Here is a 14,697-nt window from a genome sequence, read left to right on the forward strand (position 1 = left end):
GTACTATTTAATATTAGAGCAACCTATGAAACAATGCAGATGAAATAGTAGAATATGTGTAACCAGTTGCCCTGTGTTATATTATGGTACTTTGGTTCAATTCAAATCAGAGCCAGAAGAATGAGATAGTGAACGGTTTGCAGACTTACAAATGATTTCAACCTATATAATATTTAGTTATCATTGTTATGATATATTTATATTTGGTGATTGATTGATTGATTGATAGATTGGTGGAGTATGCACCATACTACAAAATCACATGCAACAATACAGGAAGAACCAGAATTGAGTTCAAAAGAGACAAAAACAGCAATCAATGTAGCATCTGAAGCTACTACACGTAAGAATATCAAACATGCTAGTTGGTATTGCAATACACACTAACATATATTTTTAACAGTTTTCTTGCAGCCCAAATATTGGAATGGAATTCTAGGTTATAATACTAATAGGCAATGTATAATTTGTTTGAAAAATATTAATTTTTAATTTTGCATCGTTATCCTAGTATCTGGGCCTTTATACGACCTTTGGAAATAAACGCTTAAACCATGAAATTACAGTACAGTACTATAGTTTAGTTTATGATTATATTTTGTTCTGTACAGTAGGCCAGACTATATTTACATTAAACAAAATGATTGATAATAAATCATTATTTCTGAAGAAAGGACAATAATTAGAAATGTTACGTCAAAAAGATAAGCAGCATTTTTTGTAAGAAATATTTCTTGTTATCAGTTTTCTTGCAGCCCAATACAGTGGTTTGAAATGCAATTCTAGGTTTTCTATGTATTATAATTTCATTATTGTTTTTAACAATATTCATGTCTATAATTAAACACTATTTTCTGTAATGTACACAACACAGTAATTGTTTGTGGATTTCCATTGCTTTTGGCTTTGTCATAGATTTTCATTAAAGATATATTGTCCCCCTAAAAAAATATTTTTTTAAATTTTTTTGTTGAATATGTTATTTTAATGTCATAATAATTATTCACTTTCACAAAAAATTGGGTCTGAAAAAAAAAAATTTAAAGCAAAAAATGGTCAAATTGTCTGGAAGACAATGAGTTTTTGGGTAATTTAACTGTTTATTTTGTCTTTTTATAGGTGAAATAATTTTTTTCCCCCGATTTTTTTCTTATGGAAGTGAACAACTTCATCAAAACTGCAAATTGGCCTATTCAAAGTCCAATTTTAAAAATCTTTATTTTTCATGATTTTGGGGGACAATACATCATTAAACATAGATTTAATTTATTGGGCAAATAATTGTTAGGTTTCAAAATATTAGACTAGAAGTTATTCGTTTTGTTGAAATACATGATTCCTGGTTTTATATGCATATCAATGATGACTTGCATGACATAGTATTTGCATGTATATTTTCTGTAAGATTCTGAGTAGAAGTTATTTTTGTTGAAATACATGATTCCTGGTTTTATATGCATATCAATGTCGACTTGCATGACAGAGGATGTGCATGTATATTTTCTGTAAGATTCTGAGTAGAAGTTATTCTTTTTGTTGAAATATATGATTTCTGGTTTTATATGCATATCAATGTCAACTTGCATGACAGAGGATGTGCATGTATATTTTCTGTAAGATTCTGAGAAGAAGTTATTCTTTTTGTTGAAATATATGATTTCTGGTTTTATATGCATATCAATGTCGACTTGCATGACAGAGGATGTGCATGTGTATTTTCTGTAAGATTCTGAGTAGAAGTTATTCTTTTTGTTGAATATATGATTTCTGGTTTTATATGCAGATTTCAATAACTTGCATGATAGGATGTGCACGTGTATTTTCTGCAAGATTCTGTATCAATGATGATTGATTTTTATTTGTTTTTTTATATGTGTTCATTTGTTTTCTTGGATTTATAATTATATTCCAATACAGCCTCTTATATTGCTGTTACTTCTGAAAAGGCTAAAGCTGTAGTCCCTCGATACAGGTCTAGGCAGAGAATTCAAGACAGTGAGTTGTTCATTAGATTTGTTCACTGATAAAGGAAAATTCGATTGTAGAAATACTTAAGATTTTGTAAACATTTTGTATTAATGTACATTAACATTCTAATCAAATAATATAGTCTCATACACTGATGTTTCATACTGAACAAAACACTTTTTGGTTTAGTTTAAAACATTTACACAGTGGCCAATGATTTGATGTTAAAAATTATTATCGATACTCTAACAATTTAAAAAAAATGTTACTTAACAATTTCATAATACACCCATAGCGATAACATACAATCAATAATAGTGAAGGACAATTTCTACAATTTCAATTGTGCTTCCTACATACAATTATTATTACAGTATTTACAAACATTTATTGATGTAAATAAATATTGTGTAGTGTTTTTTAGTTTTAGTACCGTAATCATATTTTATATAAACCAACTTTTTATAGATGCTGATGATATTATGAAATTATTAATGGAAGGTGATTCAACTTTAGATTGTAGTGAGTACATGTCCCTCCCTTATAGTTTACTTTTTCAATATATCACCATTTTTCACACACAACTAAATTACTAAATCTATAAACTATGTTTGTCACTTTTTACTTTTTACACAACATAACATTACTTCAAGTAAGATTTCAATCAAAGTAAGATAGCAATACAAAGGAGAAAAATGGTCATCATGTTTAAGAGGTAAAGTGTATAATGTATTAATATTCAATTAAATATAATACAATTGAATATTAATACATTTAAAAATCATTGCTCTTGGAATTCTTGATCATTCTTGCATGTATTCATCATTAAGTTAAAAGTTAATTAAGGGAAGAAATATTAGATTAACATCATTTCATTATACAATATTTAATCATTAGGTAATACAGATTTAACATCATGCAATGACATGTCAAAAGATGATAATACCATCAAGAAATCTCTCGCAGAATATCCATCAAGACCAGTGGATAAATCTACTACACGATCATCTGTAGTGGGCAGTAAGTGTTAGAACAAGTAGAAATGTGTTTTCATTCAATTTTGTTTTAGAGTTTCTAACATTAGCTGTCTTATGTTATATGACGATCAATGCACATATTTTTCCATTTCTACTATGCAATTATATTATTACTATTTGTTCATCTGGTTGGACACTTTTTTGGTGGTTTGTGACTGTCCAAATAAATCCATTCTCTAAGCTAAAATATAGTTTTATAGGTATTCATGTAATCATAAATAATAAAATAAAATAATAATTAAATTAAAAACATTTAGGACAATGAATGACCTGGTTTTATATTCTATGCCTGTTTTATAAAAGTATTTTTTCGGAGGTCCAGCTTCGTGAATTAATATACTGAAAGCATATCAATTCTGTCTCTGGTGCACATGCGTATAGTGCTGTTTAACTGTACCACACCAAAAGTGTTAATGAGTCCTTATCCAATTCAATTTTGAATAATACCACGAAAGCCACAGTGGTCTAATTTTGGGATTTGGGTTCCAGGTTCGAATCTCGGTTTGGGGGACCTTTTCTCATTCTAACAGTATAAAGTATAAAGTTAAACAAATATTATTTTAAAATATTAAGTTAACTGGTTTTTACATCTATGATACAAATAATAATAATGTTAAAGAAAAAGTTTTGATCTTTACTCATAACTTATGTGTTGTTAAGTATGTTATTCAGTAGGTATTATTTATTTTGTTAATTAACCACTATATACAAGTAATTGATAGTACAGTAGAGTTTTACGCAAAGCTTTATTGTGATTATTTTGTGATTGTAAAAATTGTAAAACAGTTTATTACCTATAGTAGTACTAATTTTATTCATTACATTTAAAAACTAAATACATTTTTATGATACTTTACCCATAATAGAGAAAAAAACTACAACTGATGATGAAGAAGATATATTGAAATTGCTCACGAAAGGTGACTCATCTCCCAAGACTATGATATCTACTCATACTGAGGGTATGCCATCTACTACAGTTTTGTTGCATCAATTTTCTAATCAATTGAATATAATTTTATCTTTCTAGATTTTATATATTGTTTAGCATAAATTGAATTAATGTTCATGCTTATTAATAGAAAGAAACGTTAATTTTTTTAGTGAAATAATATATGTTGATTTATTTGTTTTTCTTCAAGAACTAGTTCCTTATTTTTCTCGAAAATGGAAGCCACGATTTGCAACATCTACTCAGCTTGTCAGTGAGTGCAATTTATATGATTGCAGCATTAGCATGTTGTCTTTCTCAGGATTCCTCATAATTCTTCTAACTGATTGCCACATATTCATTTCTAATTTTACAATAATGATACATAACATTTACTTAATAAGTTTGTGTGTGGTGTTTTTATTTTTAAACTTTATTTTTGAATCCACAGCAATATTCAGAACTATTCGACGTTTTTCATACATATTTAAAATATTGTTGCGTTTGCTTTTATATCATTCATTACTTATTCATAATTGTTTTTGATAAATTTGTGTTGTATTATTATATTTATTGATTGCATGGCCTACTAACTATTGATATAGGGGCAGAGAGAGACACACACACACAACATTATTGATTTGTTTGTTTTCTTACTTCAAGATTTTAACTAATATATTAATAAAGAAAAAGTCATGGTTTTCCTTTTAGCTTAGTTTGAAAAAGACTAGCTGTTTAGATTTAGATTTACTACTACTGTGATACCACAGAAGGTGGCAGAAACCATTGCACAGCCAATTCAAAGATCATGATGAACAATTAATTACAAAGAAACTGAAACATTATCTTGCAGCAAACCTTTTAATTTGTGCTATTAATAACACTCAATATCTAGGTCATGCTGTGTTGTTGCAGTGTCAATCATAAATTGTTTTCAATTTTTTACTCTTTAAATAATATTGGTGATGATTTATTTTTAAGGTGATACTGAAATTGGTAATGGTGAAGAAACACCAAAAGATGAGGGCAAGCAAGTGGATGGTAAGCGTGCTTTCTTTGCACGCAAAATGTATTAACCTTACTTCCTACATGCACATTATATACAATGCATGTTAGATAATATTTACATTTTGTACTAAAAATATATAATGTAATATCTATATTGTGTTTATTAACGGTGATTTAACTGTGTATGTTACAACTAATCCAACTATTTTCTTTTTTTGAAACTTACAAAAACAACAGCATGTTATACAAATTATTCTGGTTAAGATTCGTTGATGAAGTGGTTCTTTCATTCGTTACATGTAAGCTGGTATATTGTGCAGGAAATCCTGTATATACCGACTTTAGTGAGAAGGGTCAATGTATATCCAGCTAATAAATAATGCACGACAACATTTTATTTTTTTTAGACACCCTTTATACAATAATATAGTACATTGCACATTGATTAACCATAATTTTATTGTAGTTTGAAAATTTGCGATTAAAGACATTGATAAACTTGATTGCATAAGATAATATAAAGGATTTTGTTCTCTCAGTATTCTTGTCTTGCATCACAGGAACTATTTTTAGTTATCTATATATAAATTTAAGTAAGGGCAAAATTCGGTAAATTGCGCGTTACTTCTGGAATTTTTTTATTATAATTACATTATTATGCGAACAATTTAGAAACTGCAAGCAAACAAGTTTCTAAACATTCTCCTTGTTGAAATGAACATCATTTGCAAAGTTTACCAAAATCGGACGTCGGGAATTGGGTTAATTAGCATAAATTCAAAATGACCACTATTTACTATACCATTTTGAAGTTCCGTATCTCCTTAACAGTTGGTTTTAGGACACCTAAGTGCATTGCGAGTAGATATAAATGTGATATTAAACTTCCCAATTTGCACATTTAACCATATGACGTAACTATGACGTCATAAAGTAGTTGTGATGTCATATATTATGTTATAACTGCTTAAATGACCTATTCAAAAAAATGTAGAAACTGCAGGAAAACAAAACATTTTCTATTTACTATACCATTTTGAAGCCCCGTATTCCCTTAACGCTTGGTTTTAGACCACCTATGTGCATTACGAGTAGATATAAATGTGATATTAAAAGTTTCAATTAGCATTTAAATGATCATATGATGTACCAAGACATCATATGGTAAATTTGAAAATGTCAATACTGCTTAAATGACCTATAGGGAAAATGTAAAAACTTAGCGGATAACCCCTTGTTATTGTTAGGATTTTTTTTTCCCTTATCTTATTCTTCTTTCTTTCCACAAATTTTGATCGCAGCGTATCTCTAATTCTTGTTTGTATTCTTGTATGTGTCCTAATTACCCTATTCCTGATGAATCCATTTTAGCAATAAATGTGGTGTATTTTATTCTATTTTAATTAACTTTTTTTACATCATCATTGTATTTTTATTAATACATACGATTGTCACAAGATTGAACTCTATCTGTAGATGTGCAAGGAATTTTGTTATATGACTTTAGAGTCACGCAGCATAAGTTACGCACGATTTTATGAATTTCGCTTATTTAACATTGCGATAAATTGGGACTGGTGTTGATCATTTATGAGCTAACGAAAGAACCATCAGTTAAAGATACTGCTTAACACATCAACAGAATTCCAAAGGGGTTGTTACGGTTATAAAGTAATTTTCAAACTTGCCACTACTAATTACAGTATTTCGACAACAAGCAGGAATCAACTTCCTTGACAGAAAATGGATTAGAAAATTTGAATGCCGATGGGGGATCTATTAAATCTATTACTTTGCCATCATTAAAAAAATGATTGCGTTTTAAGACAGAAGCAAACAATAGTGGAATAAACGGTATTAAAAGATAAAACATCTTAAGGAGCAAATTTTCAACATCTTTGTAATGCTCTGAACTTGGAAAAGAAACAGAGGGATGAATTGTATTCGAAGCAAGAACTGTTCAGTCCAAAATTAACATGCTGTGCCTACATGCATGGTGAAGTATTTTGACAGCGCCAACTATTACATTACACATGTATTTATGAGAAACTGTTATCCAACTCCATATTTGATGCCGTCGAATTATTAAAGCCCAGACCCATTGCAGACTTAAGAATCTCTTTTAAATATATATGAGATTGCAGTTATAAAAAGATGCAGTTGCAGAAAATTAACTGAAATGTTCTAGTTCATGTTGTGAAGGGTGGTCGAATAGCTTCTGATTCCCATGATCTTGAACCTGGATGTGTTAAATGTTCTACTATTTTCATGAGATTTAAAACATCTTTTCCTACTGTTTCTATATTTTTCCCTTAGAATGCCAATTGAGCATTATTGTGACATATAATATGACGTCATAACAATCTTATGACATCATAGGTACGTTGTATGGTTTTTTAAATATCACATTTATATCTACTAGCAATGCTCAACAATGGCGGCCACGCCCTGATGTCCGAATTTGGTAAACTTTGGATATGATGTTTATTTGAACCATATTTACCAGACAAAATTTGACTCAACAAATTTGGACTCATTTTGTGAAGTTTCTCTTTCGGAAGTAATTCCCAGTGTGCTAATTTTAGTTGACTACATAAATCACTGTGTCTATTAATTTCTGTAAACAACATTATAGTGCTCCCTATACGTAATTTAAAATCGCTTGTTTTTTTACGCTGAAATTACTGTGTATTCGAGAATCATCTGTGGGCACGACCTAGATGGTACGTCGAGTGAAGCGAGCGTACCATCTAGTACTTAAAAGTATAGCATACAGTATTCCCTGTCTATTCCTAAGACAAAAGGGTTTTGTGTTTTCACCCATTATACTCATTTACATTCCTTGTCTTAACATCAAGAATGATAGAGCCACATCAGAAGAGATGAATATATATTTATGAATTTTTAAAACATTCTTTTCATTTTATTATTTTATCATTTCTAACAATAATTTTATTTTTCTTAACATCTTGGCAACATGAGTTGCCTGCTGGCTACTATTATAGATGATTAAGAATGAATTAGAGCTGTAGTGCCCTATATTTTGTTGGTACTTAAATAAAGGACACAGAATATGCATGCTTGGTAGCCAACATTCTAAATCACTCATATTTTGTTTTGCATCAATGTATATACATATGTATATTATTACATTATTCCCACTAGTATGTGGTGGTAGTCATTAGTCCTCTACTCTACAGACACCCATATTGCACAATAATGTAACATTGACCTAACTGTTCTTGATCTTGAAATATACGAATTTCTTAATTATTAATTGATTAGCATGCTTAGCTTTTCAACATCTCAAATGTATTTGAGACCTTTCATAACAAAATGTAAAAATTTATAAATTTGCGTTAATTTGATTTTTAGATCTACAATCAAAACTGGACAATTTAGATACTTATTTTAAAATAAATTATACAAAATTGTAGTAATTGTTTTGCAAACTTGATTGTTAAAGGCAAGTCTCAGTTTGATTTCAATTGGTGTTATTGTAGTTGGTGCTGACTAGAACTAACATCTTTTTTGCAGAAGGCTATGATACCCTACCTAAGCAAACTAATGGCGAGATATCTACACCTGAACCAAATAGTAAGTTGTAGTTTAACCGTTTCTCTCCCCACATCACACCCCCACCCTCCACCCACTTACTATGCCATTTTTCTGCTTCTTTAACATTTTGCCTTTCTTGGAATCACATGTAACATACTTTCAATACACAGCTAAGCTCATAAAGTACTGTTTGTAACTATTAAATTTTCAATAATAAATAGCAAAAAAAAAATTGTGTGCAAGAGGCTGATTACCATCGATGATGATGATGTGATTCCCAGTCATGCGCAAAATAACTTCAAAATTCGTATCTCTGTAATACAAAAGTTTCTTTTTGTGACGTCACAAAAAGATTTGTACACGTTCTCCGTGGACGTTTTGAGTGGGGTTGTTGTGCAAAACATTTAGTATGACTATAGTAAGCTTAAAACTGATTGATCTACATGTTGAGCCAATAAAATGATATTGATAGGAACCCTTTCATATCCATTTTGACAATTTTAAAAAGATTTCACACTTTTATACAAATCAGATATAATAAATGTATCTTGTCTAAATCATTTTTTGGTATAATCTAATCTTTGAGAACTTTTTCGATTTGTAAAAGCCATCTTCAAAAATGACAAATTTTTCTGACCAGTAAAGTTTTGGTTTGAGGGGCAGGCAGCAATTGGTAAATCCCAAGCAATCAGTAGTCTAAAACTTGACATGTATGAAATGTATATTCTCTTAAGACCATTTCACATTAAAATGATATAAATATGGTGTCCTAAAAACGCATTGTTTTTTCATACTCGGCTTGTCACAATGTCTGTCATCTTTTGTTTTTAAAATCTGACCATGTAATAGTAGCTTCAATTATTGAAATTGGAAAAATAATGCATGGCATGCGATACAAAATCAACCAATTTTAGTTGTGTTATTATAATACAAAATTAATGTTATATAACTAACTATATAAGACTAAATGAAAAATAATCATGTCAAAAATCTTATTTTGAGTATGTGAACCATTTGTTCACGAGTGTTAAGACACAGAAAGAATTTGCATGTTTTGTTCGGGAACGCAAGTGATCACCGTCTCCAGCTTAAATAAGCTTGATGTTAATTAATTCCCTGGTCCTGATACCGTACACCTGTATTAACTTAAAATGGCAGCTGATAAGCAAAGCTCTTTATAGTATATTCAAATTGAAATTAAAGGCTTGAAAGATACTATCGTCCTAGAAGATATCGCATATAACTCCAGTTTTTAAAACAGAAAACAAAACTTTGTTTTTACAATATGTAAGGTTATGTGCAGTAAAAAAATTTGTATAACGAACAAACAAACAAACACACAAACAAACGTACCAACTCTCTCACTTATAATATAGATATACCGGTTTGAATACTTTGTCTAAAGTGAAGAAATTAGAATAAATGTTTAATTTTAAGATTGTTTTCATTTTTATATAAGTGTGATTTATCATTTGCGCTATTATGCTATTTTTTTGATAATGATAGTTTTTGATAAGTTAACTATTTTCATGGTTCTACTTATTTAATTTTTAGAAAATTATACTATTTGTATTCTAACTACGAAAGTGATGGTGTAATGATAATATCCTTAGGCAAGATGCTTTACTCTCATTGCCTCGTCCTTCGAATGGGATGTAAATCCATTGGTCCCGTGTACTTAATAGTTCAATAATCTCCAATTATATTTATTTTAATTACTAGGGTTAGCTGTGCCATCATCAATATCTACAACATCTTTAACAGCAATATCACCTAGACGATCAAGAAGAATGGAAGAAATAGAAACATCAACAACTGAAGGTAAAAAAAGGGGTTGAATTTACTTTTTACTGTTCTCTCATAGTGCTTTGTTTAATTTGAACATGGAGGAACCTCTGTGATTTAAATAAATCACCTGTTTTGAATAATTCCCCCACCAAATTTTGGTCCAATTTTTTAAACTACCATTTCAACTTTTGAAATGATTTTTCCTAGTCGACAATATATCATTAAACATATCCAAAAATGGAAATTTGACTTTAAATTTGTCATCCATGAACACTTGTAAGAATGTTCTCTTTTAATGAATAGGAATATTCTCAAGTTTTCACAAAACTTCCATGTGATTGGATGCAAGTATTCAACAATTCCCTGTTCAATATTAAGTTTAGTATTAATTCAAAGTATGCTAGAATTCATATTTTCTAATGCAGCTTTTCACTCACACTTTTGGTTCACTTTTACAATATTCTATGAAATGCAAATTTCATTACCTTTTTCATATGCTTTGTTGCTTAAAGCAAAACCAGTTAGAAGACGTAGACGTCGACAGGAGGGAGGTGATTCAACAGGTAGCGAATTCTAGAATCTTCATTTCTTGCATGTAGGAGAGTTTTAGGATATTATTTTCTTGCATGTAGCAGTGTTTTAGGATATTCATTTCTTGCATGAAGCAGGCGAGTTTTATTATCTTCGTTTTTTGCATGTAGCAGTGTTTTAGGATCTTCATTTCATTCATGTAGCAGAGTTTTAGGATCTTCATTTCATGCATGTAGCAGAGTTTTAGGATCTTCATTTCATGCATGTAGCAGAGTTTTAGTATCTTCATTTCTTGCATGTAGCAGAGTTTTAGGATCTTCATTTCATGCATGTAGCAGAGTTTTAGTATCTTCATTTCTTGCATGTAGCAGAGTTTTAGGATCTTCATTTCATGCATGTAGCAGAGTTTTAGTATCTTCATTTCTTGTATGTAGCAGAGTTTTAGTATCTTCATTTCTTGCATGTAGGAGAGTTTTAGGATCTTCATTTCTTGCATGTAGCAGAGTTTTAGTATCTTCATTTCATGCATGTAGCAGAGTTTTAGTATCTTCATTTCTTGTATGTAGCAGAGTTTTAGTATCTTCATTTCTTGCATGTAGCAGAGTTTTAGGATCTTCATTTCATGCATGTAGCAGAGTTTTAGGATCTTTATTTCTTGTATGTAGCAGAGTTTTAGGATATTCATTTCATGCATGTAGCAGAGTTTAAAGATATTTATTTCTTTTATGTAGCAGTGTTTTAGGATCTTCATTTCATGCATGTAGCAGAGTTTTAGGATCTTTATTTCTTGTATGTAGCAGAGTTTTAGGATCTTCATTTCTTGTATGTAACTGAATTTTAGGATCTTCATTTCATGCATGTAGCAGAGGTTTAGGATATTCATTTCTTGTATGTAACTGAGTTTTAGTATCTTCATTTCTTGTATGTAGCAGAGTTTTAGTATCTTTATTTCTTGCATGTAGCAGAGTTTTAGGATCTTCATTTCATGCATGTAGCAGAGTTTTAGGATCTTTATTTCTTGTATGTAGCAGAGTTTTAGGATATTCATTTCATGCATGTAGCAGAGTTTAAAGATATTTATTTCATGCATGTAGCAGAGTTTTAGGATCTTTATTTCTTGTATGTAGCAGAGTTTTAGGATCTTCATTTCTTGTATGTAACTGAATTTTAGGATCTTCATTTCATGCATGTAGCAGAGGTTTAGGATATTCATTTCTTGTATGTAACTGAGTTATAGTATCTTCATTTCAGTTTAGCATTTAAAATCACCATTATTATTATTTTCTACATGTAATTATAAAATAAAATTGTATGTGCAATATATATTTAAATTTCAAAATTAGTTTTAGATTAGCTTTTGTCTAGCAAAAAGTTTTTGAAAGAGAGAAAAATATCAATAAGCATTACTGCTCTGTGATTGCTTATCTTGGTGGTATTTAATTTTAAAAGCATCATATTCTGTATATATATATATATATATTATTATCTTATATATTATTATTATTATCTTATTATATACAATAGTAGTATTACAATTGAAAAACAATTGAAAACAATGGAAAAAAGGCTTAAAATTGACTGTTCTCTAAGCAATAATTACAATATAACCTTTCATATATATTTTACTTTTTAATATTGTATTTTGTGGTTGATTGAATACAGATATATCAACAAGATCAGAATCACAACCTGACCCAGTGGTTCAGCAACTACCAGATCCGGAAGTTCAAAGTTAGTATTGAGTCATTATTTAACAAATTTTACTGTAGTTAAAATAATGCTTAGAAAAGAATATTCTGTAGGTTTAGTGATTGCAAGGTGGAAATGGTGGACTGAAAACATGGAAACAGGATAGATTGTAAACAATAAGCTTGATGAGTAATTAACTGTATGTTTAAAAATGTATACAAGTCATATACAAAATAGCAGTAAGAAATGTTTACCTTCCTCGTACAATCCTATAAATCTGAATGTATTTTATTAAAATTTGTATTAACTAGATTTGTTTTTAGGTGCTAATATTTCTCACATACTGGTACTTAGTACTCCTATACCTCAACATTGTAAACTGCAATGTTACACTCATTTTTTAATGTTCTTATTAGCTATATTAACAAGGCACTGTGTATAAACATCTTGGTGAATTAGTGTTCAAAATACTTTGGTATGATTGTATACCCAAATCAATTGTAGACATCTGTTCACCATTTTCCTTTATAGAAAGCAATACACTGCACTTTTATGCACATATGATGTGTAAAGAAGTTCTTAGTATAAGTCATCAGCATTTCCAATACAAAAAAATAAATTAAAAATCCTTTTTGTTGTATAATATAAAGAATAAATTATTGATCAATACTATTAATTGCACAGTTTATTAACAATTAAACACTAATAATAACATTAGAATCTGTATATTAATATTTTAATATTTACTTACAAAGCTAAATTTCGTGCATGTTATCGTGGATCCCATAGTTATCACCTTTTACAATCACAAAGTGAGTTTTTTTTTTATAAACAACTTCTTCACAATAAATTTCAGTTTCATTGTATGTTTCTTTATTCATTGGAATCCCCTATTATTACGCCTTTTGTATCCTCTGCTGTTAACAATTTGGCTTGCAATTCCATTTGAATTCTTGGGAAAACTTTCTTTGTGATAATCTCTACTAGCAACTAGTAACAGTACAGCTATAAATTAATGCTACGTTTCCATAACCCTTCATAGCCTATGCGTGGGAAGGATCACAAAGCTAAAACGTGCAGAATGCAATAATTTGGAGCTGTACTGTCATCTTGTATTTCAATCCTCTCAAACACATTCACATTTTTCTTGCTCATTTTCATAATTTGGTTTTTTGTAGTTAATAATCGAGTTGTTCTTAATTCTATAGTTTTATATGATTTATTTTTTATATCTTTAACACAAATATTGATTGAATGGGGACTATAATCTAGTACTTTTTTTAAACCTGAAGATTTTCATTTGGGAAAAGTTTAACTGTTTGAATTTTTTTTCTCAATTCACAAAATAGCAACTTTTAAAAATTAGTATGCTAACCAAATAGTTGTTCAATATCAACTTCTTTTCATTACACTGTTTCTAGTTATCCTAACATGCATTGTTCTTCTTTTAATATCTCTATTGATTGGCAGTGGGAAACTAGGTAGCTGCTTTTAGTTAATGTTTGTTGATATTTTTGTTACCATTGAGTCTCATAAAACTAGAATTTATTTGTAATGCTAATAAGTTCAAAATTCTTTGTACTATGAAAAATGTCAGAATTTAAAAAAAAATTGTGACATTTTTAGCTAGACCAAGCTTGTGTGATTTTGAGAATAGTTGACTGTATTCCTATACTTTAATTTGTGTAATGATTTTGTTTGTACTTCTATTGTTATTGTATTTTCCAATATTCTTTCTGTCATTGCATATATCCAGCTGTTGAGGCTTTTTTGGCTTCTCGTAAACTTCTTGCACCTGATAGTAAGTACACCAGTATATCATCTATCATTGCATATTTTTACAGTTGCACATTCTCAGTCACATTATTTTTTTAATTAAAAAAATCAATTGATTAATTTATTAATCTTAAAGCAGTGTATAGTACTACAATTAAATCAAACTGCTGTTACTACCAGACTGCTACATCATTGATATTCTAACTATTAGTATAATGAGCTTAATACTGTGACATTTTATAAAGAAATCAAACCTTAATTGGAAAAAGAACTAGTGTTATTAGCTCAGGATTTGTTAATATTCAACTCTTGTGGTTATTTAATGAAATCTTTTTTTCTGTTTTCTTGATTTTCTGCATGAAATTTATGATTTAGTGCATGTAAACTATTAAATATCTGGCAAGGGCTCGA

The 14,697-nt window shown here is 29.4% G+C and overlaps 1 protein-coding gene across 5 annotated transcripts in view; it reads left to right on the forward strand.

Annotated features, from left to right (window-relative positions):
- The window catches only part of LOC144850797 (uncharacterized), a 105,650-nt gene that overhangs the window by 60,366 nt on the left and 30,587 nt on the right, over positions 1-14,697 (forward strand). The window contains exons 16-28 of one of the 5 annotated variants that reach the window (XM_078708237.1): positions 230-343; positions 1,918-1,995; positions 2,437-2,490; positions 2,866-2,988; positions 3,872-3,967; positions 4,148-4,210; positions 4,918-4,977; positions 8,482-8,541; positions 10,225-10,323; positions 10,803-10,853; positions 12,484-12,552; positions 13,266-13,322; positions 14,267-14,311. In XM_078708237.1, the coding sequence (XP_078564363.1) occupies positions 230-343; positions 1,918-1,995; positions 2,437-2,490; positions 2,866-2,988; positions 3,872-3,967; positions 4,148-4,210; positions 4,918-4,977; positions 8,482-8,541; positions 10,225-10,323; positions 10,803-10,853; positions 12,484-12,552; positions 13,266-13,322; positions 14,267-14,311 (969 nt within the window). The remainder of the gene's footprint in view (positions 1-229; positions 344-1,917; positions 1,996-2,436; positions 2,491-2,865; positions 2,989-3,871; positions 3,968-4,147; positions 4,211-4,917; positions 4,978-8,481; positions 8,542-10,224; positions 10,324-10,802; positions 10,854-12,483; positions 12,553-13,265; positions 13,323-14,266; positions 14,312-14,697) is intronic. The other 4 variants (XM_078708238.1, XM_078708239.1, XM_078708240.1 and 1 more) reach the window with 4 other exon arrangements.

The sequence above is a fragment of the Antedon bifida genome, chromosome 8 (assembly GCF_963402885.1).
Source record: "Antedon bifida chromosome 8, ecAntBifi1.1, whole genome shotgun sequence".
NCBI classification, from domain to species: Eukaryota; Metazoa; Echinodermata; class Crinoidea; order Comatulida; family Antedonidae; genus Antedon; species Antedon bifida.